General features: G+C 49.0%; 1 protein-coding gene across 2 annotated transcripts in view; it reads left to right on the top strand.

Moving 5' to 3' along the window:
* MTHFD1 (methylenetetrahydrofolate dehydrogenase, cyclohydrolase and formyltetrahydrofolate synthetase 1) overlaps window positions 1–24513 on the top strand; it is a 68968-nt gene that overhangs the window by 4469 nt on the left and 39986 nt on the right. Inside the window, exons 1-2 of one of the 2 annotated variants that reach the window (XM_070065041.2) lie at window positions 8812–8926; window positions 14067–14151. In XM_070065041.2, the coding sequence (XP_069921142.2) occupies window positions 8856–8926; window positions 14067–14151 (156 nt within the window). In that variant the 5' untranslated portion in view covers window positions 8812–8855. Of the gene's footprint in view, window positions 1–8811; window positions 8927–14066; window positions 14152–24513 lie in introns of those variants that run through there. The other variant, XM_008271884.5, reaches the window with a different exon arrangement.

The raw sequence follows: 24513 nt of genomic DNA, 5'->3' as shown, positions 1-24513 counted from the left end.
AGTTTCTCCCTTTGGATTAATTAAGCTACTAAAATGCACTGTTTGAATTGTAAAGTCTCACCTTTGGAGGGAGGAGTGGTAGGGCAGACATGAGTTCCATAATCAGCATTTCTCCAAAATTCAGTCCCTTCTTGCAGATGAGGGAACAGTTGAGGCCAGAAAAGAGACCTTCCTGTGAGCCCAGACGTTGGCGGAGCTCAGCATTTCAGATTCCCTCTCTGCCTGCTGTGCCTGGGGTAATACAGATACTTACCTGATGGACCTGGTTGTCCAGTTCTCTCCCTTTGGGAGTGACACCCCTATTTCTCCCTTGTAGGGAGTCGAGAGATCGTAACCTGATTTTTACAACTGGAGGGAGGTCTGTGCATTAGGAACAAGTCTGTCTTTTTTGGGTCATTTACTCGACAGGTATCTGTATTTCCTTTAAGGCAAGCACAATTTCTAAAGCCTTGAAACTCTTTTTTTTTTTTAAGATTTATTATGTATTTGAAAGGGAAGACAAACAGGGTTTGTTGCAGTTGGGTTCAGGTTATCACTTTTGTAGAACTGACTTACAGGCAAAGATTTGAGGAGGTGGGGCCTGAGCCTGCCAGTCTTACGAAGAAAAGGGCCCTGACCAGAAACACGGCCTGTGCCATGAACCTTGGACCTCACCTGTTGGTAAATAACTGCTTTGGGGCCAACAGTGATGGCCCTGTGGTTAGCTGAGTGCATGTTGGGTGGAAGACACCTGACATTGGTGATGAAATCAGCCCTGGGCATAGGGTATCTTTCACAAAGGATTATACAGAGAGAGCAGTGTGCCTTACTTAGCAGTAGAAGAACCTTCTTGCTTGGGTTTTCAGACTGGAAAGCATAAAGTTTCTATACGTATGCCTTTCAAAGTGCGGCCTACCACATTCTGTCTGATGGGTCTCCCTTTGTTCTCTCTACCTGGGGGCATTTTTCTTGATTAAGTCTCTCTCTTTAAAGATTTTGTTTATTTATTTATTTGAAAGGCAGAGTTACAGAGACAGAGGGAAGGAGAGAGAGTGATATCTTCTATCTGCTGGTTTACTCCCCAAATGGCCACAATGGCCTGGGCTGGACAAAGATGAAGCCAGGAGCTAGGAGCTTCTTCTAGGTCTCCCACGTGGGTGAGGCTGGGGCCAAACACTTGGGGCTATCTTTGCTTGCTTTCCCCAGGCCATTAGCAGGAAACTAGATTGGAATTAGAGTAGCCAAGACTTGAACTAGCACCCATTTGGGATGCTGGTGCTGCAGGTGGTTGCTTTACCCGCTGTCACAACCAAATCTTCTTCTTCTTCTTCTTCTTCTTCTTTTTTTTTTGACAGGCAGAGTTAGAGAGAGAGAGAGAGAGAGACAGAGAGAAAGGTCTTCCTTCCGTTGGTTCACCCCCCAAATGGCTGCTATGGTCGGTGCGCTGTGCTGATCCAAAGCCAGGAGCCTGGTACTTCCTCCTGGTCTCCCATGCTGGTGCAGGGCCCAGGGACTTGGGCTACCAAATCTCCTTTTTAAAAAGACTAATTGAGAAGACAGATGGTTTGCCCCTTAGTGGGTCCCTGACAATAGGTGCTGTGAATTTTGAAATTTTTACTTATTTGTCCAAGAGGCAGAGACACAGATTGAGAGATCTCCCCAGCTGCCCACGGTGGCTGCGGCTGGGCCAGGCCAGAGCCAGGAGTCAGGAACTCAACCCTTGTCTCCCACGGGGTGGGGGGTAGAGAACCAACTGCTTGAGTCATCCCTGCTGCCTTCCTGGGTCTGCATTGGCAGGACGCTGACGTCAGGAGCTGGAGCTGAGACTGAACCCAGGAACTCTGGGGTGGGGCGCAGGCATCTGAACTACTGGGCCAAATACCTTCCCTGCTTCTGGATCTGTTCTAGGCTCCCTGTAGGTGGTATCCCCAGAGCTTAGACACAGTGTCGCTCCCCGCTCTGTGGGTCACTGGGTAATGTAGTTTACCTCTCTGTGCCTTGGCTTCCTGATCTGTGTATTAGGGTAGTGTGGGGAGCAACTCGGACTAGACTAAGTTACTGGAATTAAGACTTATTCTCTGCATCTGCTCTCCCACAATATGGCGCTGGGAGAGGAGTAAACAGCTTCTACACAGCTGCCTCCAGTTCAACCAGTAACCTGCAGGAGCTGATCCCGCTCCTGATTGGAGGAGAGCAGCGTACTCGGCGTGTGGGTAGCAGAGTTGGGATTGGTGGAAGAGGACTATAAAGGAGGAGAGAGACAACATGCACCAGGAACACCTAAGAGGAACACCTGTGCAGCCCCCGAGAGAGCCGGCCGGCGGTGTGCCGCTCCCCCGCGGAAGTGGGGAAAGTGGCTAGGGGGAACCGCCCTTCCACAGATGTGGAAGGGTCGGTAGCCAACCCGGGAAGAACCAGCAGCAAACCCGGGGAGGGCCGAGCAGACAAAAGAACAGCGCAGGGTCCTGTGTCGTTCCTCCGCGAAGATGGGGAGCGACAGGGTAGTAATGAGACCTAACTCGTAAAATTGTTAGAATTAGAGCATTGTCAAGCATTTAATGCAGCCCCTGGCAGGTACACTGTGAACTCAGTCCGTAGCTACTTAGAAGCTACTTGTGCGGTAAACAAGTGATGTCTGTGTTTATCCAGGCTGTATCTGTGGGAGCTAGTTTATAATCCTGAGCCTTAAAATGGGAATTTGGAACCTTGGCTGCACATTTAGCCACAGGGCCGGAAGAACCATTTGTGTAAAAAGAATCCGCCCACCATAGTGAGAGGCAGGTCTTCCTGATTACTGAGTGAACACTGAGCTCTACCCTGTAGATGAAATACCAGGAGGCTCTTTTGTGCTTCCAAGGATTTGCTTTATTTTATTATTTATTGTTATTCTTTAGATTTATCTATTTGAAAGAGTTACGGGGTGGGGGAGTGACAGAGAGAGACCTTCCTTCCTATGGTTCACTCCCCAGGTGGCTGCAACCAGGCTGAAGCCAGGATCCAGCAGCTTCCTCCCGGGTTCCCCTTAGGTGGCGGGGGCCTAAACACTTAGGCCATCTTCCGTGGCTTTCCCAGGCCACCAGCAGTGAGCTGGATTGCAGGTTCAACAGCCGAGACACAAACTGGTACCCATATGGGATGCCAGTGGTGCCTTGGGCAGCCTTACCCACTACGCCACAACGCTGGCCCCCGAAGATTTGATTTTAATAAATGCAAGTTGCTCAGAAGTTCCATGGAAGCTTGAATTCAGTGGCTGGCTTGAGAGGGAGCCTGTGCGGGAGAGCAGGTGTGCGTGGGACCTCCTTGTCAGACTTCAGGAGGCCACTGGCCAGGCCACTGGGCAAACTGGAGCAGGGCAGAGTCCAGTGCTGGCAGCCATCTGTGCTCATGTGAGAGTCCTGACTGGGGACATGGTCTACAAATAAATGTTTGTCCCTGTCCATCAGTAGGGTTGGGATCAGGCAGTTTGGAGTTTGGACAGTGGGACCTAGAACAGTAGTGTGTGGGTCCCCTACTATGCTCCCGTTTGCATAAAAAATCTTCTGGGGACAGACACTTGGTGAAGTGGTTAAGATGCCACATCCCGTATCAGAATGCCTGGTTTTGTTTCCTGGTGCTTCTCCCAATTCTGGCTTCCTGCTCATGTGCACCCTGGGAGGCAGCAGTAACGGCTTAAGTACTCGGGTCCCTGCCACCCACGTGGGAGACCCAGATTGAGCTCCTGGCTCCCAGTTTCAGCTTGGTCCGGCCTTGGCTGTTGCAGGCATTTGGGTAGTAGTAAACCAGTAGCTGGGAGTTCTGTGTCTGTCTTTCTGCCTCTCATAAAACAAAAAGAAGGTCCCTGGGGCCGAGGGAAGGGGCTCCCCTCTCCTCGATGGACTGGCGTAGAGGTTAGGGGCAAGATCGGCATGCGTGGTCTTGGGGAGGCAAGTGAGCCTCACTTGCACTTGGTACGGAGGGCATGATGCTGTCTGCCTGAGGGTGAAGAGAACGCGTGTGGCTCTCAGAACAAGCCTGTGTGGTTGCAGTGCAGGCCTCTGGGGTCCGATGCTCCGTGCAGAAGGCCCCGTCGCCTGCACCCTGCTCGCCTTGGCAGTGACTCCCGGCATGCTGTAACTCCTGCAGCTTTAAGGAGTGTGGTCAGCAGTGCCACAGGCAGTTTATGAAACTTCAGCCAGGTGTGTCTTGGCCAAGAGTTCCAAGGCTAGTGACAGGTTCAACAGTACATTTTCCCCTGCTTTCTGTGGGCTTGTCACTTGCTTGCTAAAGAGTTAGCAACTTCGGTTCCCCCATGAAGAGAGCTCCCAGCTTGGGTTCTAGGCGATGGATTATCCGATCCATCTGGAAAGCACCCAAATGGGTTGCCTTCAGAAAGTCATTCTAGTCCCACTGGACTGGTGAGAGACCGCTGAACCATACGTTGTTGCCTAAGCATTTTGTTCTTTGCCGCAAGCCTGGGCAGGAGGGCCCAGCTTTGGGTCCTGGTGCTCGCTGAGCCTGGGGAGGTAAGCATTTCTGTGAAGGGTGTGCCAGAGCCGGTCAGGGGCTGTGTCTGCACTGCCTTGTGTGGCTTCGTGTGATAAACGATCTTTCCTCTGGCTTTGGTGCCAGTACTAGTCTCTGCTTGCTTAGTAAGCAGGCTTAGATGTGAGTCCTTCCCATCTAAACATTTCCTTTAGTCTCCTCCCAGAGCAGGAGGCGGGCTGGGCAGTTGGCATAGCGGTAAAGGTGCCACTGGGACGTGGATCTCGGGTTGCCTGCACCCCACATCGGAACGTCTCAGCTCCCTTCCCACTTCCGGCTTTCTGCTAGCCCACTTCCTGGGAAGCAGTGGTGATGGCTAAGTGGTTGGGTCCCTGCCACCCACGTGGGAAACCTGCATTGAGTTCTTGCCTTGGCCTCTCTGGGCATTTGGGAAGTGAACCAGCAGATGGGATATCTCGGTCTGTCGCAAATAAATAGAAATAAATACAAATGTATTAAAGATTTGTTTGTTTATTTGGAAAGCAGAGAGAGGCGGACAGATCTCCCATATCCTTCTTCATCCCACAAATGCCCACAACAGCTGGGGCTGGACCAAGCTGAAGTTAGGAGCCAGGAACTCAGTCTGGATCTCCCACATGGGTGGCAGGGACCCGAGTACTTGAGCCGTCACCTGCTGCCTCCCAGGGCGCACATCAGCAGGAAGCTGGAATCAGGAGTGGAAATGGGATGTAACCACAGGTACTCCAATACAGGGTGCAGGCATCCCACGTGGTGTCTTTTTTTTTTTTTTTTTAAGATTTATTTGTTTATTTGAAAGGCAGAGCTGCAGAGAGAAAGAGAGAGAGAGAGAGAGTTCTTCCATTCGCTGGTTCACTTCCCAAATAGCTATAATGGCTGGAACTGAGCTGAGCTGATCCGAAGCCAGGAGCCAGGAGCTTCTTCTGGGTCTCCCATGCAGGTGCAGGAACCCAATAACCTGGGCCATCTTCTACTGCTCTCCCAGGCCACAGCAGAGAGCTGGATCGGAAGTGGAGCAGCCAGCCAGGACTCAAATCAATGCCCATGTGGGATGCCAGCACTGCAGGTGATGACTTTACCTGCTATGCCACAGGGCCGGCCCCTCTTGTCCCATAACTCTTGTTACAGGCAGAAGGTAACAACAGTGGCCTAGAGGCCAAATGTTTTGTTTGAGTTGCAGGATTATTTTCTAAAAATTGGATTACTTCCCATTTACATCCATTATTACACATAAAAATCTAGGTGCCTAACTTCTGAAAGGAGAAGGGAAGTTTATTAATGGTACCCTCTATTCTTAAATGTTTGCTGGTCCTGAGTGGTGCTGCCCCCTACCCCTGGCCTCTATAGGTGGCAGAGTGGGGGAGGGGGAGCACATTGTTCAGGAATCCAACCACACTTGGTCAGGTGTCCAGGACTCTGAAGGTACTCTGCTCTTGGTGATCTTTCTCTGATGAGTTTGTAATCCACTTAAAAAAAAAAAGGTTTATTTTATTTGAAACATAGAGTTAAAAAGAGAGAAGGGGAGACAGGGAGAAGTCTTCCATCCGCTGGTCACTCCCCAAGTGGCTACAACCGTTAAGGGCTGGGCTAGACTGATGCCAGGAACCAGGAACTCCATCCAGGTCTCCCATGTGGGTACAGGGGCCCAATGCACCTGCTTTCCCAGGTGCATTAGCAGAGAGCTGGATCGGAAGAGGCACAGCCAGGACTTGAACTGGAGCCAGCACAGGATACCGGTGCTGCAGGTGGCAGCTTAATCCGCTACTCCACAGCACCAGTCCCTGTAATCCACTTTTAAAGTCCTGAATTATGTGAAGTCTTTCTCCGCCAGCTCAGTCTAGTTCCCCAGCTCCCCTTTTGTTCTGTATTTCCCAAACGGGTGGTTTTTCCTGACCTCCCCACCCTTGGGCATTTATGTGTGTCTGGAGACTTTCTGGGTATCATAGTGGGGAAGGGGGGTTGAGCAATACTGGCAGCTAGCGATAGAAGCCAGGGATGCTGCTAAGTGTTTTACAGGATATGTGTGTCCCCCAGCTACCCCCCCCCCCACTCCCCGCAACTAAGAATTATCTGGCCCAAATGTCAGTAGTGCCAAGATCAAAGAACTCTGCTCTGGAAGCTTAAAGTGAGTAGCCAGTGCGTCACTGATGTGAGTTATTAATGGCCTTTATCCTCCCTGGGAATTAGAGGGTTCCTTAAAAATATGACCTTTGTTCATGTCAAAACATCAGGCAGTTCGCTTTTCCTGTCTTAGGTCTTTGAGATCAAATTGAATGGAAGAACTTACATTATAAATTTCTTTTTTTAAAATGATCTGTTTATTTATTCGAAAGGCAGAGTGACACAGAGAGGACAGGCAGAGAAAGATCTTCCATCTGTTGGTTCACTCCTCAAATGGCTGCAACAGCCAAATCTGGGCCAGGCGGAAGCCAGGAGTCAGGAGCTTCTTCCAGGTCTCCCACATGGGTGCAGGGGCCCAAGGACTTGGGTCATCTTCTACTGCTTTCCCAGGCCATAGCAGAGAGCTGGATTGGAAGTGGAGCAGATGGGACTCGAACTGGTGCCCTTGTGGGATGCCAGCGCTGCAGGCAGAGGATTAACCTACTGTGCCACAGCACAGGCCCCTGGAACTATTGTTTAGTAATATAAAAGTTATGATGAGCAAATTGACAGATGAACTAAAGCAAATTGAATAATTAAATGTTTTGTATTGTATTCTTTTTTTTTCTTTTAAAGATTTATTTTATTGGGGCCGGTGCTGTGGCACAGTGGGTTAAAGCCCTGGCCTGAAGTGCTGGCATCCCATATGGGTGCTGGTTCTAGTCCCAGCTGCTTCTCTTCTGATCCAGCTCTCTTCTATGGCCTGGGAAAGCGTAGACGATGGCCCAAGTACTTGGGCCCCTGAACCCACGTGGGAGACCCAGAAGAAGCTTCTGGCTCCTGGCTTCGGATTGGCGCAACTCCGGCTGTTGTGGCCATCTGGGGAGTGAACCAGCGGATAGAAGACCTCTGTCTCTGTCTCTACCTCTCTCTGTAACTCTGTCTTTCAAATAAATAAAATCTTAAAAAAAAGATTTATTTATTTGACAGAGTTACAGAGAGGTAGACACAGAGAGAGACAAAGAGAGAGATCTTCCATCTGCTGGGTCACTCCCCAAATGGCTGCAATGGTCGGAGTTGAGCCAGTCCAAAGCCAGGAGCCAAGAGCTTCTTCTGGGTCTCTTACATGGGTGTAGGAACCCAAGGACTTGGGCCATCTTCTACTGCTTTCCCAGGCAACAGCAGAGAGTTGGATTGGATGTGGAGCGGCCGGGATCCAAACCGGCACCCATATGGGATGCTGGTGCTACAGGCCGGGGCTTTAACCCACTGTGCCACAGTGTGGCCCCATTGTCCTGTATTCTTAGAGTCATTACAGTCATCTCTTCCTGAGGGGAGGGTAATTTGGTCCTTGTTTAGAAAAACCCTTGGGTTTTAAAGGTGGATGTTCTCACTTTCTGTCTTGATGTCGTTGTGTGTGGTTTTTGTTTTGTTTTGTTTTGTTTTTTTTTTTTTTGATGTGCCTTTTGGGAATTGCTCTAAGCTTGTGCAGCATTTCAGCGTTTCTGTTGTCTGCCGGCTGCTCATCTTCATTGTGTAATTTCTGAGCTCTGCAGCTTAAATACTGTGCTGCCTCCTTGGGCTACCTCATTAGCTCCTGTTTGAGCAGTGCTTCTTTCTCTGTCATCAAATGTCAAAGATTTGAAACTGAGCCATCGCATCTAGCAGAGTGAATCGCATCGTGAACTCTGTGAATATCTGGCGTAAAATTCGGGGCCAAAGAGCTGACAAGTGACTGTACAGGGGGCCTGGAGGTGATACCATTTCTACGCACCACTGCACTCTGGCTTTCTATTATAACTGAATGTGGAAGCAGTTACCTTGGAGAAAACTGACAGTAATCCCAATGAGTCTCTAGAGATTCAAACAAACATTGAGAGGCAGAAATAGATATTATTTCCTCCTGATTTTTGGGAATTAAAGATAACCCCAAACATTACATTTTATTGGTCTGCAACAGGGTTTCTCAACTTCGGGCACTGTTCACATTTGTGCTGGGTAGTTCTTTGTGCTGTGCTGTGCTGTGGGTTCCAGGTGCTTGGTTGCAGCACACCTGCTACCCACTAGGTGCCGGCAACAACTTATTTAAAACTGCATCTGTCTGTTCGTGTTCCCGCTTTCCACATTGTATTGAATTGGCTGTGATGATTTTACTCATCCACCCATCAGGGCCAGAGAGACTTGCACGGTTTTTTCTCCTTTTTCCCCACTTCTTTCTATTCTGCAGATTTCAGTGAGGGTTGGTGGAGGTTGGGGTGACCCTGGGTGGTTCTGCCATGCAGAGATGGCTCATCGGTGTTGCTGCGGCTCCTGTTTTGGCCTCACTTCGCTCTGGAATCTTCACCAGGTTGTTCTATAGCAATTAAACTTTCTGGAAATTACGGGCTGTAAGAACTGAAGGGCTTCCCACCATTTAATTAATCACAACTTTATGACTCAGAAATACGGACAAGGGATTACCTTTTTCTCCCCTTGTTCCTCTTTTAGGGTTTCTTAACATCAGACACAGCTGACGCCTGGCTTTCATATTGTACTTTTCACGTTAGGCTTGTTCAGTTAATAGGGCCCATTCTTAAAGGAACTTACTCAGGGCTGATTACAACTGTCTTGGTAATTCCCTCCTGCCCCCACTAGACCAGACAGTTCTCCAGGTGTTGGCTGCAGCTCTCTGGGCTGCCTAGTCCCTGCTGGTCGTAGTTAATGCACACTTTAAAATGTTTCGTGGGGGGTCGGCACTGTGGTGGAGCAGGTTAACACCCTGGCCTGAAGCACCAGCATCCCATATGGATGCCGGTTCTAGTCCCGGCTGCTCCTCTTTTGATCCAGCTCTCTGCAATGTCCTGGGAAGGCAGTGAAGGATGGCCCAAGTCCTTAGGTCCCTGTGCCCATGTGGGAGACCTGGAAGAAGCTCCTGGCTTCAGATAGGCGCAGCTTTGGCCGTTGTGGCCATCTGGGGAGTGAACCAGCGGATGGACGACCTTCTCTCCTCTCTGCTTCTCCTTCTCTCTCTGTGTAACTCTGACTTTCAAATAAACAAACAAACAAACTATAGAAAAAAATGTTTCTTGGGGCCGGCGCTGTGGCACAGAGGTTTAAAGTCCTGGCCTGGCAACGCCGGCATCCCACATGGGTGCTAGTTGAGTCCCGACTGCTTGACTTCTGATCCAGCTCCCTGCTAATGCATCTGGGAGAGCCGTGGAAGATGGCCCAGGTCCTTGGGCCCCTGCACTTGCGTGGGAGACCCGCAAGAATCTCCTGGCTCCTGGCTTCAGATCAGCTCAGCTCCGGCTGTTGTGGCCATTTGGGTAGTGAACCAGTGGATAGAAGACCTCTCTCTGTAACTCTAATAAATAATAATGATGAAAACGTGTTTCTTACTGCTATTCTAGATGCGTTGGAGAAAAGGTCATGAACAGGAAGCCATTGAAGAGTTTGGAGGCGGGCAGATATGATCAACTTAACATTTTTAAACGATTGTTCAGGTTGCTGAATTGGGAAGTGGTTGTGCGGGGGAGGGTGAACAATCCAGGGACCACAGTGAGAAGCCACTGCAATTGCGCAGTCCAGGCCAGAGATGACTGTGCCTTGGGTCACAGCACTGGTGGGAAGCCGGGGCGCAGCGGCCGTTCTAGATGTGTTCACATGGAGTACAGAGAAACTGCCCAGCCATGAATGACTGAACTTGTGCGGGTTGTGAAAGGGAGCTGCAAAGATTGAGAAGTACAGATATGTTAAGGCACAGGATGCATTTCATACTGATACAATGGGTTTATTTACCAAATCCTACAAGGGTTCTGGAATAAGAACACTTGTGCTGACGAAGGGGCAAATAAAAACAATACTTACACTCAGCAGGTTGCAAGCTGCTGGGAGCCAGTACCAGAAGGTGGTATAGATAGAAAGTGTTGTTTTAGCCCAGTAGGTTAAGAAAGAACAAAATGTTCTATATTTTCTATGCTATCATTTAAATGAGCCTAAGTTTGCCATTTCTTTTTCTAAAAAAATGAAAAAGAGGGGCTGGTGCTGTGGCATAGCGGGTAAAAGCCACTGCCTACAGTGCTGGTATCCCATATAGGCGTTGGTTCAAGTCTTGGCTGCTTCACTTCTGATCCCGCTTTCTGCTGTGGCCTGGGAAAGCAGCAAAGGATGGCCCAAGTGCTTGGGCCCCTGCAGTGGTCTAGGAGACCCAGAGGAAGCTCCTGGCTCCTGGCTTTGGATTGGCTCAGTTTGGTCATTGCGGCCATTTGGGGAGTGAACCAGCAGATGGAAGACTCTCTCTCTCTCTCTCTCTCTGCGCCTCTGCCTCTCTCTAATTCTGCCTTTCAAATAAATAAATAAATCTTTTAAAAATATTTATTAATTTATTTGAAAGGCAAAATTACAGAGAGGCAGAGAGAGAGGTCTTCCAAATTCTGGTTCACTTCCGAGATGGCTGCAACGGCCAGAGCTACGCTGATCCAAAGCCAGGAGCCAGGAGCTTCTTCCAGGTCTCCCACAAGGGTGCAGGGACCCAAGTGCTTGGGCCATCTTCTACTGCTTTCCCAGACCACAGCAGAGAGCTGGATGGGAAGTGGAGCAGCTGGGACTTGGACCGGCGCTCATATGGTATGCTGGTGCTACAGACCGGGGCTTTAACCCACTATGCCACAGCGCTGGCCCCTCGTTAAATAATAAGTAAATTAAAAAAAAAAAAATTACAGCTTGATCAGTTTCACTGACTCTCTTCAACACTGCCCTAAAAGCAGGGTTGATTTTTGAAGTTGTGTTGGTTGGGATAACTTTCTAGTTAAACTTGTTTCATTCAGAATAAAAGACTCTGCCTGATCTTACTGCTTCCAGTTCCTGATTGGACCTCAGGGGCCTTGCACTTGCTCTGTTTTCTGCTGATTGGCTCTCGGAAAGTCACATGGCTGCCGAGAGCCTCTCTATGAATGGACATAAATGAGAGCCTCTCCCGCCCTGCCTGCCTCACAAGCTTGCTGAGGTCTGCTGTGTTCATCTCATTTTTTTTTTTTTTTTAATTCTTATTTATTTATTTGAGTGGCAGAGAGGCAGACCGAGGGCTCCCTTGCTAGTTTACTCCTAATATGCCTGCAGTAGTCTGGGCTGGCCCAGGCTAAAGTCAGGAGCTTGGATCTCAATCCAGGTTTCCAAGTAGTTGAGCCAACACCTGCTACCTCGCAGGGTGTGCGTTGGCTGGAAGCTGGCACTCAGAACAGGCGCTCCAGTATGGGATGTGGCACTCCAAAAGGTGTCTGACCACTGGGCCAAAGGCCCGCCCCCTTCTCTCAGTTCTTGTTAACTATTCTCAGTATTGTCTTTGTGCTCTGAGAGTCAGTGGAGTGATGTGTTAGTCCTGCTACTTCATGAGTTTTGTTTGGGCTGGGGAGGGTGAAAGAGAGCAGGAGAAGCCTTTGCGTTTCCTTTGCTCTCCTGCACAGATAGACACACATCAGCCGCTTTTTGTCCTGGCGGTGTGCTGTGTTTAAAGTGGTCTAAGTCCTTCGTGTGAATAGCATGCTTGGAGGGAAGCAGGGGGCGGAAGGAGAGAGGTGAGCCTGGACCTTGGCTCTCCCAGGGGCCTTCTGCAGCTGTTGGAAGCGCATCTGATTGTCGTCCCGGGGAGCTGCGGAGGCTGCGACTGCTGGGGAGTGGAAACTGCGGACAGCTCCGGGGTTTCCTGTTCTCTCGTCTCAGAGCAGAGCTGTGGCCTTTGTGCAGGTCCCATCTCAATGTGGAAACCCCAACCGTCTACTAACCCTTCCAAGTTATAGTGTACAGAATGTTGGTTTGAAAAAACAAGGTCACTGCCTGGAAATAAGGTTGCACACTCGAGTGTGAGTTCTTGTGCCACTCAGCATCTTGGTGTTCACTAGACTAGCCCAGATCACGTGCTTCTTGTGACTCCTGGGCTGCTTTATGTCAGTGTTTGTAAGGTGTGGGGTGCAGATGGCAGTAACTGAATTAGAGTGAGGGAGGAGCTGTGCCAGTGTCCCTGTGCATTTGTATGCCAAGTGTGGGTCAAGTAAATAAGACGGAAAAAGGTACATGATAAAACGACTTTTCCAGCAGAGACAGATCATGTTCATGTTGAAGGCTAAATCATATATCCAGTCACAGTGGAGTTATTTGAATGTTTATTTATGAATATAGTTTCTTGATGTCCTGAATGGATGAGAAGTATGTTAGTAAAATAATTATCTTATTTTCACAAGAGGTTATACTTGTGTTATATCCTCTTGTTAGGAAAATTCTTTTGTGAATTAGAATATGATAATTTGTAAATTTATATCTGATTTGGGGTGGGATTCATTGATTTATGATTTAGCCTTATGTGGATATACCGTGGACATCTTACTAGGGTAGGTTGAACAAAAGATGTGAGCTTGAAAGAGTTACAAGGAAGGAGAGGCAGAGAGAGAGATATTTCCCATTCACAGGTTCACTCCCCAAATGGCTGCAATGGTCAGGGCTGTGCCAGGCTGAAGAAAGGAGCCAGGAGCTTCATCCAGGTCTCCCACATGGGTGCAGGGGCCCAAGGAGTTGGGCCATCTTCTGTTGCTTTCCCAGGTGCATTTGCAGGGAGCTAGATAGGAGGTAGAGCAGCTGGGACTCAAACCAACCCCCACTATATGATTTTTTAAAAGATTTATTTTATTTTTTTGGAAGGCAGAGTGACAGAGAGGCAGCTTCAGTCGCTGGTTCATTCCCCAAATGGCAAAGCCAGGAGCCTTGAACTCCATCCAGGTCTCCCACATTGGTGACAGGGACTCAAATACTCGGGCCATCTTCCACTGCTTTCCCAGCCTCATTAGCAGGAAGCTGGATAGGAAGCGGAGCAGATGGGATTGGACCAAACTCTCATGTTGAATACCGGTATCACTGGGTGTGGCTTAACCTGTTGTACCACTGCTGGCTCCAACTGTATTTTTTTATTTTTTTTAAGATTTATTTTATTGATTTGAGAGGCAGAGTTACAGCGAGGCAGAGGCAGAGTTATCTTCCATCTGCTGGTTCACTCCCCTAAGGGCTACAACAGCCAGAGCTGGGCCGGTCTGAAGATTCTTCTGGGTCTCTTATATGCGTGCAGGCGCCCAAGGACTTGGGCCATCTTCTGTTGCTTTCCCAAGCAATAGCAGGGAGCTGGATCGGAAGTGGAGCAGCCGGGACCTGAACCGGTGCCCATATGGGATGCTGGCACTGCAGGCGGCGGATTTACCCGCTACGCCAGAGCGCTGATCCCCCACTGTATGACTTTGAATACCATCAGGGAATCCATTTTAAACTATCCCCACGTGACCCAGTTGGTGTCAGAAGGCTTTAAAAAGCTCTGCATCTGTTTGAGACTTGGAGAGTTCTTGGTACATATTACAGAAGGTAATCTCCACTCTGAAGATGTAACTCATTGAAACAGAACATCTACCCGTCTGCATCAGGTTTTTGTGTTTTAAGCATTGTTAATGCAGCCTTTGTTTTTTTTTTTCTAGGCAAATAAGGGAGAAACTGAAGAATGAAGTCAGTCAAATGAAGGAGCGGATCCCTGGGTTCACCCCAGGCCTGGCTATTTTACAGGTATGAACCTAGTGTGTTTCCATTAACTCCGTCCTTACTCAGGCTCTTGAGCACTTCCGGCCTCCTCTTCCTCCTCCCCCTCCTCGTCTTCTTCCTCCTCCTCCTCCTCCTCCTCCTTCTCCCCTTCCTAAAGTTATTTTGCTTTTGTGAAACTGCCTACTTTTCAGTTTCTCTTTGCAAGGCCCTCTCTTCAGCTCAGTTTCCCAGTGTTGGCTCATCATGACCCTGCTCTGTCTGGACACCCTTACCCTAGGCCAGCGTCTCTTAAACTTTGGTCTTTGTAGAATCCATTTACACGTTTTTTCTTTTTTTTTTTTTAATTTATTTGACAGATAGAGTTACACAGTGAGAGAGAAAGACAGAGAGAAAGGTCTTCCTTCCATTGGTTCACTCCCCAAATGGCCGCTATGGTCGGTGCTGCGCCGATCCGAAGCCAGAAGCCAGCTGCTTCCTTCTGGTCTCCCGGCCCCATTTACACTCTTAAAAGAGGGTTTCAAAACATTCATGGAAAAATGAAATCAAAGATAAATTTATTTTGGCATAAACAAATTATGAAATTCATGCATAATTTATTCATCATATATACTTTAAAATTTTATTTAAAAATTTATTTTTATTTCTTTGAAAGAAACACAGAGAGATCTACTGGTTCACTCTCCAGATGTCTACAACAGTGGGGGCTAGACCAGACCAAGGCCAGGAGCCTGGAACTCACTTTGGGTCTCCCATGTGTATGTCAGGGACCCAAGCACTTGCGTTATCACATGCTGCCTATCAAGGGTACACATCAACAGGAAACTGGAATCCAGAGTGGAGCTGGGACTCTTACTGAGGAATTCCTAAGTGGAGCTGGGACTCTTACTGAGGAATTCCTATTGGGAAGCAGGTGTCCCAAGCAGTACCTTAACCACTGTGCCACCTTCCCTACCCTATGATATGTATTTTCCATGAATGTTTTGAAGTACCCACACACGGACTTATCTAGATATATTGACTGTATTAAAAATTAAAGCTCGAGGCTGGCGCCGTGGCTCACTTGGTTAATCCTCTGCCTGCAGCGCCAGCATCCCATGTGGGTGCCGGGTTCTAGTCCTGGTTGCTCCTCTTCCAGTCCAGCTCTCTGCTGTGACGCGGGAGGGCAGTGGAGGATGGCCCAAGTGTTTGGGCACCTGCACCTGCATAGGAGACCAGGAGAAAGCACCTGGCTCCTGGCTTCAGATCGGCACAGCACCAGTCGTGGTGGCCATTTGGGGAGTGAACCAATGGAAGGAGGACCTTTCTCTCTTTTCTCTCTCTCACTGTTGATAACTCTACCTGTCAAAAATAGAAAAAAAAAAAAAATTAAAGCTGGGGCTGGCGCCATGGCGTAGCAGATGAAGCCGCCACCTGCAGTGCTAACATCCCATATGGGTGCTGGTTCGAGTCCCGGCCTTTCCTCTTCTAATCCAGCTCTCTGCTGTGGCCTGGAAAAGCAGTAGAAGATGGCCCAAGTGCTTGGGCCCCTGCACCCGCGTGGGAGACCAGGAGGAAGCTCCTGGCTCCTGGCTTTGGATTGGCACAGCTTTGGCTGTTGCAGCCAACTGGGAAGTGAACCAGTGGATGGAGGACTTCTTTCTCTCTGCCTCTCCTCTCTATGTGTAACTCTGCTTTTCAAATAAAATAAATAAATTTTTTTAATTTTAATTTTTTTTTGATAGGCAGAGTTAGACAGTGAGAGAGAGACAGAGAGAAAGGTCTTCCTTTTTCCGTTGGTTCACCCCCCAAGTGGCTGCTGCGGCTGGCGCACCGCGCTAATCCGAAGCCAGGAGTCAGGTGCTTCTCCTGGTCTCCCATGCGGGTGCAGGGCCCAAGCACTTGAGCCATCCTCCACTGCACTCCCGGGTCACAGCAGAGAGCTGGACTGGAAGAAGAACAACCAGGACAGAATCTGGCGCCCCGACCGGGACTAGAACCTGGGGTGCCGGCACCATAGGCGGAGGATTAGCCTAGTGAGCTGTGGTGCCAGCCAAAATAAATAAATTTTTGAAAAAAAATTAAAGCTAAGATGTTTGAAAGATATTTATTCATTTAAAAATGGAGTAGTAAGTTTGTTATATTATCATAAATAATATTTTTATGGAAAATTAACTTTTTGCAAACAAATCTAACTCCATGACTTGAACCGTCAGTGCTGCCTCCAGGGTCTGCGTTTGCAGGAAGCTGGGGTCAGGAGCTAGAGCCAGGCATGCAACCCAGGCACTGCAATGTGGGATGTGCGTGTCTTAGTTGCTAGACAAAATACCTGCCCCTCAATAAGTAAAGTTTGTTTTTTAAATAAATTAATTAATTAGAGACAGAAAGCGAGAGCTCTCATGTGGCCCACAGCCTGAAAGCCTGCAACAGCTGGGGCTGGCGTAGGCCAAAGCCGGGAGCCCAGCATTCAGTCAGGGTCTCACATGGGTGATAGAAACCTAGCTACTCCAAGCCTCCCAGGATGTGCATTTGCAGGAAGCTGGAGTCGGGAGCTGAGCCTGAACTCCAGCCTAGGCACACTGATATGGCAAATGGGTGTCCAAGTAGCATCTAAGCTACTTCATGCTTAGTTAACCACTTCTCCCACAAGCAGTTTTTAAAGGTGAGCTGTGTGGCGGGCGTTTGGTGCAGCATTAAATCAGCACTTGGGATAACTGTGTCCTGTATTGGGGTGACTCATTTGAGTCCTCACTAATCGTGCACCCTGGGGTACAGCAGACGATGGCTTAGGTGGATGGGGACTCCTTCCATGAACTTGGGAGACCTGGATTGAGTTCTGGGCTCCTGGCTTTGGCCTGACCCAGCCCTGGCTGTTGCAGGCATTTGGTGAGTGAACCGTCAGATGGAAGATTCGCTCTCCATTTGTCTCTGTCTGTCTGCCGTTCAAATAAAATAAAAACAAGAAAATTAGAAGTTAGTTGAAATAGAATCTGAACCTCTACCCATCAGTGAACTTTACTCTTTGTTACACCTTTTTGCATTTTGTACTTTGTTATATCGAAATGTTAACAGCTGGAATGGGTGTTTACTCACGAGTGGTTTGGTCACGTTCTTCATTCCTCATTTGGAAAACAGGGGTTCAGTGAATTATGCAGATCTTCCAAATGTTAATGCATTTGTGTATTAAAAACATAATCATTAATATTGCCAGCAATCTCAAGAGTCTGTAAGTATTGAGAAGCTGTCAGGCTCGCAGTGTGGATAAAAGTTCTAATTTTCACTTGAAAACTCACGTTTATCACTGGCAGCAAATACAATTGGTGTTTTCCTTGAAGTACCAGCCTCACGTTTTTCGTTTTTGAGAAAATATTTTCCAAATACTCGAGCCTGAATGTCTCTGTTTGTCACTTGTTCTTTCCAGTAAAGATGCTGCTCAGTGTAAAAATGTCTGGTTCAGTCAAGGCAAAGTAGGCTATGAAAAGGCACGGCCCCACGGCTGAGGTTTAGGAGGATCACTGCTGAGTACCGAGTTATCAGGAGCGTCCTGCAGTGAAGCTGAGCGTGAGCGGAACCCCCAGCTGGTGTAGGTGGGTGACGTTGCCTTCGATTGTGCTGAGTCACCAGTGGCGTCCCCACCGCTACTTCCCCACCATCTTCAGTACAGGAGTCGCCACAGTGAGAAAGGCAAACACTCTCACAGTTGTTTGTGGAAGTTGTCAGCGTTAAACTGGAGTCGCTTGAGCCAGTGCCTGGCAGATGGAGCAGGGAGACCTAGAGGAAGGGCGCCTTGCACAGGATTGCCTGATGGCAAGGACTGTCCAGAGACTGCCCGGGGCACAGCCCTGCACAAGGCCGCCGCAGCCGGACCCAGAACACAGGGCTGCAAGGGCATCTGTCCTGCAGCTGCCTGCCAGCCGGAGGCCGACGCTGCCCTGTTACTGGTCTTTCCAGCCAAGGGTAAATGTTTCAAAACAGCTTATGTAACCTTGTTGTTTTACCTTTCAAAGCCCTTGGCTTCCTGTACTTACCTGAGTACCCAGGGTTTACTGTGTCGCGCCTGTTCCTGGCATGGTGTTTATCCTTGAATAAGTTCCTTACCTTTGGAAGATCTCTGTTATTTAGGTTGACCAGCATTATCATGAAGATATTTTGGCCCTCACAGATCTTGGAAAGGTGCTCAGGTTGGCCTAAGAGTGTGTGGCCCACACTTTGAGAACCATTGCTCTAGGCAGGGAAGTAACTTCATTTATTTATTTATTTATTTATTTATTTTTGACAGGCAGAGTTAGACAGTGAGAGAGAGACAGAGAGAAAGGTCTTCCTTTTCCATTGGTTCACCCCCAAAATGGCCGCTACGGCTGGTGCACTCTGGCCAGTGCGCCGCACCGATCCGAAACCAGGAGCCAGGTGCTTCCTCTTGGTCTCCCATGCGGGTGCAGGGCCCAATCACTTGGGCCATCCTCCACTGCCCTCCCGGGCCACAGCAGAGAGCTGGACTGGAAGAGGAGCAACTGGGACAGAATCCAGCGCCCCGAACCCAGGGTGCCAGCGCTGCAGGTGGAGGATTAGCCAAGTGAGCCACGGCGCCGGCCGGGCAGTAACTTCTAAATCCAGATCTCTTCTGAGCTGGAACTCCGGGTCCCCTGGACATGGCTTGCTTTCCTTCCTGATTTCTTTTTTTTTTTTTTTTTTTTTTTTTTTTTTTTTTTTTTTTTTTTTTTGACAGGCAGAGTGGACAGTGAGAGAGAGAGACAGAGAGAGAAAGGTCTTCCTTTGCCGCTGGTTCACCCTCCAATGGCCGCCGCTGCAGCCGGCGCACCGCGCTGATCCTGGCAGGAGCCAGGAGCCAGGTGCTTTTCCTGGTCTCCCCTGGGGTGCAGGGCCCAAGCACCTGGGCCATCCTCCACTGCACTCCCTGGCCATAGCAGAGAGCTGGCCTGGAAGAGGGGCAACCGGGACAGAATCCGGCGCCCCAACCGGGACTAGAACCTGGTGTGCCGGCGCCGCAAGGTGGAGGATTAGCCTATTGAGCCACGGCGCCGGCTCACCTCCCTGATTTCTAAGCCACCCCCATGCCTGAGGGCTCAGCCCTGGGATCTCTATCAGGGTGGCCTCCCCAGACCCAGAGCTACGTGGAGTTTCTTCCAAGTGTGGGCCTACCCGGTTTCTTTCCCAAGCTCCACATTCACCCAGGATTCAATAAATTGATAGGGGCATGCGATGAATATTTGTACAGACAGATCTGCAAGTGAATGTTTGAAGGGTTAATTTGGGTGGCAGGAAACTCAGTTGATTTCATTTCAAACTCAGAAGCACCAGCTTCCTCCCCCCCCCCACCATGGATGTCTGCACGCTGAGCGTTTCGCCCTCGCTAGGTTTCTTCTGCGCTGCGCTCAGGAATCTGAGTGAACAGGACTGAACTCACCCCTGCACCCTGCTGCTTGTCTCAGAGGCCTCGGCAGAGGCGCGCAGAGCAGGTCTGCCTGTGGCGGGATTTCCTTTTTTGGCAAATTACTAAGAATCAAGGGTGTACATTGTGGGTGTACACTCAGTACATTTGGAGACCGATCATTTCTTGGCTTATTCTAGTGAATTGTTTGTTGTAGAAAGAGTGGATGTCATAGGCAAGAGATCTGTTTCTGTGGACTGCTAATTGAAAGCTGTAGGAGGCCATTGCTGTGGATAAGCACTCGTGCTGGCCCCCAGCAGACCACGGTAGAGATCAAAATGGAGCCCCAAGTGAAGCTCAGTTGTTACCTGACCTTCTGTGCCAGGGTTGGAGAGCGAACAGCCCAGTGTCCCAAAGTGGCAAGTGTCAGTGACATGTTAACGGACTTAATCCTTACACAAAAGGTAACCTGACTCCCCAGTCCAAGCACAGTAGTTTGGAAATGACCAATCCATGAACCCATTGCTGTGGGGAAAAGTCCCAGTCTCAGGAAAAGTCTTTGGGTTAATGAAAAAAAAACAAAGAAAAAGACAAAAATGACCAGTCCACTTCTGTTCTTTGGTTCTGTTTTCTGCAGCCTTTTTCTGTCTGTCAAGCCTGCCTCTTCTGCCCAGCTCCTTGGAACGCTCACTCTGTTACGCAGCTTAGCGGTGCCCGATTCTAGAGTCGAAAATAAAGCCGATTCCGATTTTTAGGTTGTTGTCATTTTGTCCTTCAGCGACATCTTTTTCTTGAGCAAATTTCGGGAGGTGTTTTTTTTCCCCCTTATCTGTTTTAAAAATTAACTTCTGGGCTGGACTTTAGATCTACTGATTGCAGGCGTCTTTATTCAGAGACGTGGCTCCAGAGCTTGCCCTCTGTGTCCTGAGAACAGCGCCAGGCTACTTTGGTTCTCGACTTCAGCACCAGAGGCCACATCTTGCTGTGCTGCAGGCTTACGTAACACGCTCTCATCCATCTCTGGGCCTCAGACCTGGTGCTAGCGCTTCCCACGCACCAAGCCAGGGCCTGCGCTCCCGCCTCCCTGTAGGGACTGTCGTCCTGTTGATTTTGTCCCTGAAGAGGGCACTTCACAAACCTCCTGGAAGATGGCAGTTGAAAGATAAGTTCAGTTGGGTGCAAAAATGTTTTGAAATTGAGAGGTCCTCGAAAAGTTCCTGGGCCCACAGGTGTTGGGGCCTGGAGGGTTAAGGGGCCGCCTGGAACATCCCATGGCCAAGTGCGGTGCAAGTCCCAGCTGCTCTGCTTCCAGTCCAGCTTCCTGCGAAAGCACTGGGAAAACAGTGGAGGGTGGCCCAAGTACATGGGTCCCAGCCACTCACATGAGAGACCCGGATGCAGTTCCTGCCTCCTGGTTTCAGCCTGAAGCTGCCCCGGCTGTTGAGACCATCTGGGGAGTAACCAACAGATGGATGATAACTCAGCGTATGTGTCTCTGCCTTTCCAATAAATAAGTAAATAAATCTTTTAAGAGTCTCTGGAAAACAGGTATCATAGAAAACTAAGCATGGATTTCAAATTTTCTTCGCATTAAAGTAAACATGCTTAATTCTCTTTTCCACAGACTTTTTTCCTTAGACTTTTTTAAAAAATAGATTTTTTAAAAAAAGATTTTATTTATTTATTTGAGAGGTAGAGTTACAGACAGTGAGAGTGGAAGGCAGAGAGAAAGGTCTTCCACCTGTTGGTTCACTCCCCAGATCGCTTCAACAGCTGGAGCCGGGCCGATCCAAAGCCAGGAGCCAAGAGCCTCCTCCAGGCTAACTCTGTGGGTGCAGGGGCCCAAGCACTTGGGCCATCTTCCACTGCTGTCCCTGGCCATTAACAGAGAGCTGGATCAGAAGAGGAGCAGCCAGGACTAGAACCGGCGCCCATATGAGGTGCCAGCGCTGCAGGCGGAGAATTAAGCTACTGTACCACAGTGCTGGCCCCAGTACTCTTATTTATTTTTAAGATTTATTTTATTTATTTGAAATAATTATAGAGAGGGGAAGAGACAGAGAGAAAGGGGCGGGGGGGGGGGGTTCTTTTATCCTCTGGTTCACTCCCCAAATGGCTGCAATGGCTGGAGCTGAGCCAATCTGAAGCCAGGAGCCAGGAGCTTCTTCTGGGTCTCTGATGTGGATGCAGGAGCCCAAGGACTTGGACCATCTTCTGCTGCTTTCCCAGATGCATTAGCAGGGAGCTGGATTGGAAGTGGAGCAGCCAGGACTCGAACCGACACACATTTGGGATGCCTGTGCCACAATGCCGGCCCCTCCCTAGGCTTTTTTAAATGGTTATTTATTTATTTGAAAGGTAGAGTGACACAAAGCAAGAGATCTTGCATCTGTTGGTTCACTCCCCAAATGCCCGCAACAGCTGGGGCTGAGCTAGACTGAAACCAGGATCCAGGAACTCTGTCCAGGTATCATGTGGGCAGCAGGGACCCAGATCCTCCGTCATCACCTGCTGCTTCTCATGTGTGGATTAACAGGGTTGGGAGTGGGTCACCCAGGCAACAAGCCAGGCACTCCAACATGGGATACCAGCATCTCGAGTCACGGCTTAGTCTACTGCGTCGTGATGCTCGCCCCATCCACAAACGTTTTTAAAATCCCACTCATAAAAGCTCTTGGAATGTGTTCCCTCTGCTCCCTCCCTGGCACCCTGGAGTCACCTGCTCTGTGCCTCTAGGCTGCTGATCTAGACAGAGGTCCTCTTGACCACAGCTGCTGCCCCGCTGAGTGCAGACCTGGTCCCAGTCTGTCTAACTGCACCTGCTCCTCCTCCCGTACGGAAGCAGTGGCAGTGCTGCTTCCATACTGCGTCTGCTCTACAGTTCAGCTGACGTGTATAGATCTCCTGATTGTTCTGATTTATGTACTTCCTCCTCAGGGTGGGAGCTGTCCCCTCACAGCCACAGCAAGTGTTGCTCAAAGAGCTTGAGCAGTTGGCACAAAGCCGCAGTCAGGAAGCAGCTGAGTCTGGGCCGTGAACCCAGGTCTGTCTCCAAAACCCACTTGCTTTTCTTCTTAGCTCTGCTACTTCCTTAGCATTGTGTTCAGGGACACTCAACTGGCCCAGGTATATACTTAGAGTGGGATTTTTTTTTAAATAAAATGGATGGATAACTTCCCAAAGAACTGAATACTTACAGGAAATTAAGACTCGACTTTCCACAAGAGATATAAACGTGGATGTATTTCCATTACCCTAGCACATAATATACTGTAAGTATTAACAATGTGGTAGCTACCGCTTGTTTCCTACCAGGAGCTTTTCAGAGTACCTGATGCGCGAGTACAGTAGGTCACTCAGTCCTCACAAAGTACTAGGAAGAAGAGCAGTGAGATAGATAAATGTGACTTGTAGGGGCCGGCGCTGTGGCATAGCAGGTAAAGCTGTTGCCTGCAGAACCGGCAACCCATATGGGCATTGGTTCAGGTCCTGGTTGCTCCAGTTCCGATCCAGCTCTCTGCTATGGCCTGAGAAAGCAGTAGAAGATGGCCCAAGTCCTTGGGCCTCTGCACCTGTGTGGGAGACCTGGCGGAAGCTCCTGGTTCCTGGCTTCAGATTGGTGCATCTCCGGCCGTTGCGGCCATCTGGGGAGTGAACCAGCAGGTGGAAGACCTCTCTCTCTCTCTCTCTCTCTCTGCCTCTCGTCTCTCTGTATAACTCTGAATTTCAAATAAATAATAAAATAAATCTTTAAAAAAATAAATGTGACTCACTTGAATATTGACAAAAGCTTCCTGAAACAAAAAGAAAATTTACTGAGTAGAACAATACCCCAGATATTTTATGGTATAAAACAGGGATTAGCCAGCTGGCCCTTGTCCAACGCTGTCCAGATTGTAAAGGGTTTTTAAAAAGCAGCAGCGGTGGTGGCTGCAACAGGGTGTGTGTCCCGCAAAGCCCAAACTGCACGCTGCCTGGCCCTTTGCAGACTCCCGGTGTAAAGAAACCGTCCTAACCTGTTCTGGAAAAGGACCTCCTCAGGATGCTAAAGTGCAGAACCGCCTTCAAGGAAGGCATTCGCATTCCTGATAAAATGCTTAAGAGAGTTTCCTGAGAACCTGCAGTGGGATTCAGATTTGTTCTGAGAAACCAGCCTTCCACCCACCCACTTGAATGCCAGTCAAGAATCTAATGTTCTTTAGCTAATCATTCTTTGTGCCTCTGATCTGCTAATGATTGTGTAACTGTTTTCCCCCATAAAAATGCCTGTACTGAGAGTGAATCTTTTTTTTTAATTGACAGATAATAATGATATATGTTTATTGGGTACAGTGTGGTGTTTCAATATATATATGTTTTGAAATGATATATGTTTTGAAATCGGGGAGTTTAGCATATCCAGTCCCTCAAACTTTCACCATATCTTTGTAATAAGAATACCTAGAAACCTTTCTTTTAGTTTATTTTAAAATATAAAGGGGGGGGCAGTGTTTGTGGCATAGCAGGCACAAGTCCCAGCTTCTCTATTTCCAATCCAGCTCCCTGCTAATGCCCTGGGAAAAGCAGCAGAAGATGGCCCAAGTGTTTGGGCCCCTGCACCCATCTAGGAGACCTGGATGAAGCTCCTGGTCCAGTGCATTTTTTTTTTATTTGACAGGTAGTTATAGACAGTGAGAGAGAGACAGAGAGAAAGGTCTTCCTTTACCATTGGTCACCCCCCAATGGCCGCTGCGGCCGGTGCACCATGCTGATCTGAAGCCAGGAGCCAGGTGCTTCTCCTGGTCTCCCATGGGGTGCAGGGCCCAAGCACTTGGGCCATCTTCCACTGCACTCCCTGGCCACAGCAGAGAGCTGGCCTGGAAGAGGAGCAACGGGACTAGAACCTGGCGCCCATATGGGATGCTGGCGCTACAGGCAGAGTAACCAAGTGAGCCACAGCGCTGGCCCCTTAATTCCATTTTTCTACAGACTTTTTAAAGTCCCCTATATATAGAAAGTGACCAAAGAGGAAACATAAAGAT

Source organism: Oryctolagus cuniculus, chromosome 20 (assembly GCF_051225735.1).
Source record: "Oryctolagus cuniculus isolate XC-2025 breed Fujian yellow rabbit chromosome 20, ASM5122573v1, whole genome shotgun sequence".
Lineage (NCBI taxonomy): Eukaryota > Metazoa > Chordata > Mammalia > Lagomorpha > Leporidae > Oryctolagus > Oryctolagus cuniculus.
Note: the sequence above shows the minus strand (reverse complement) of the source record. Positions and strands in the feature narration are given on the sequence as shown.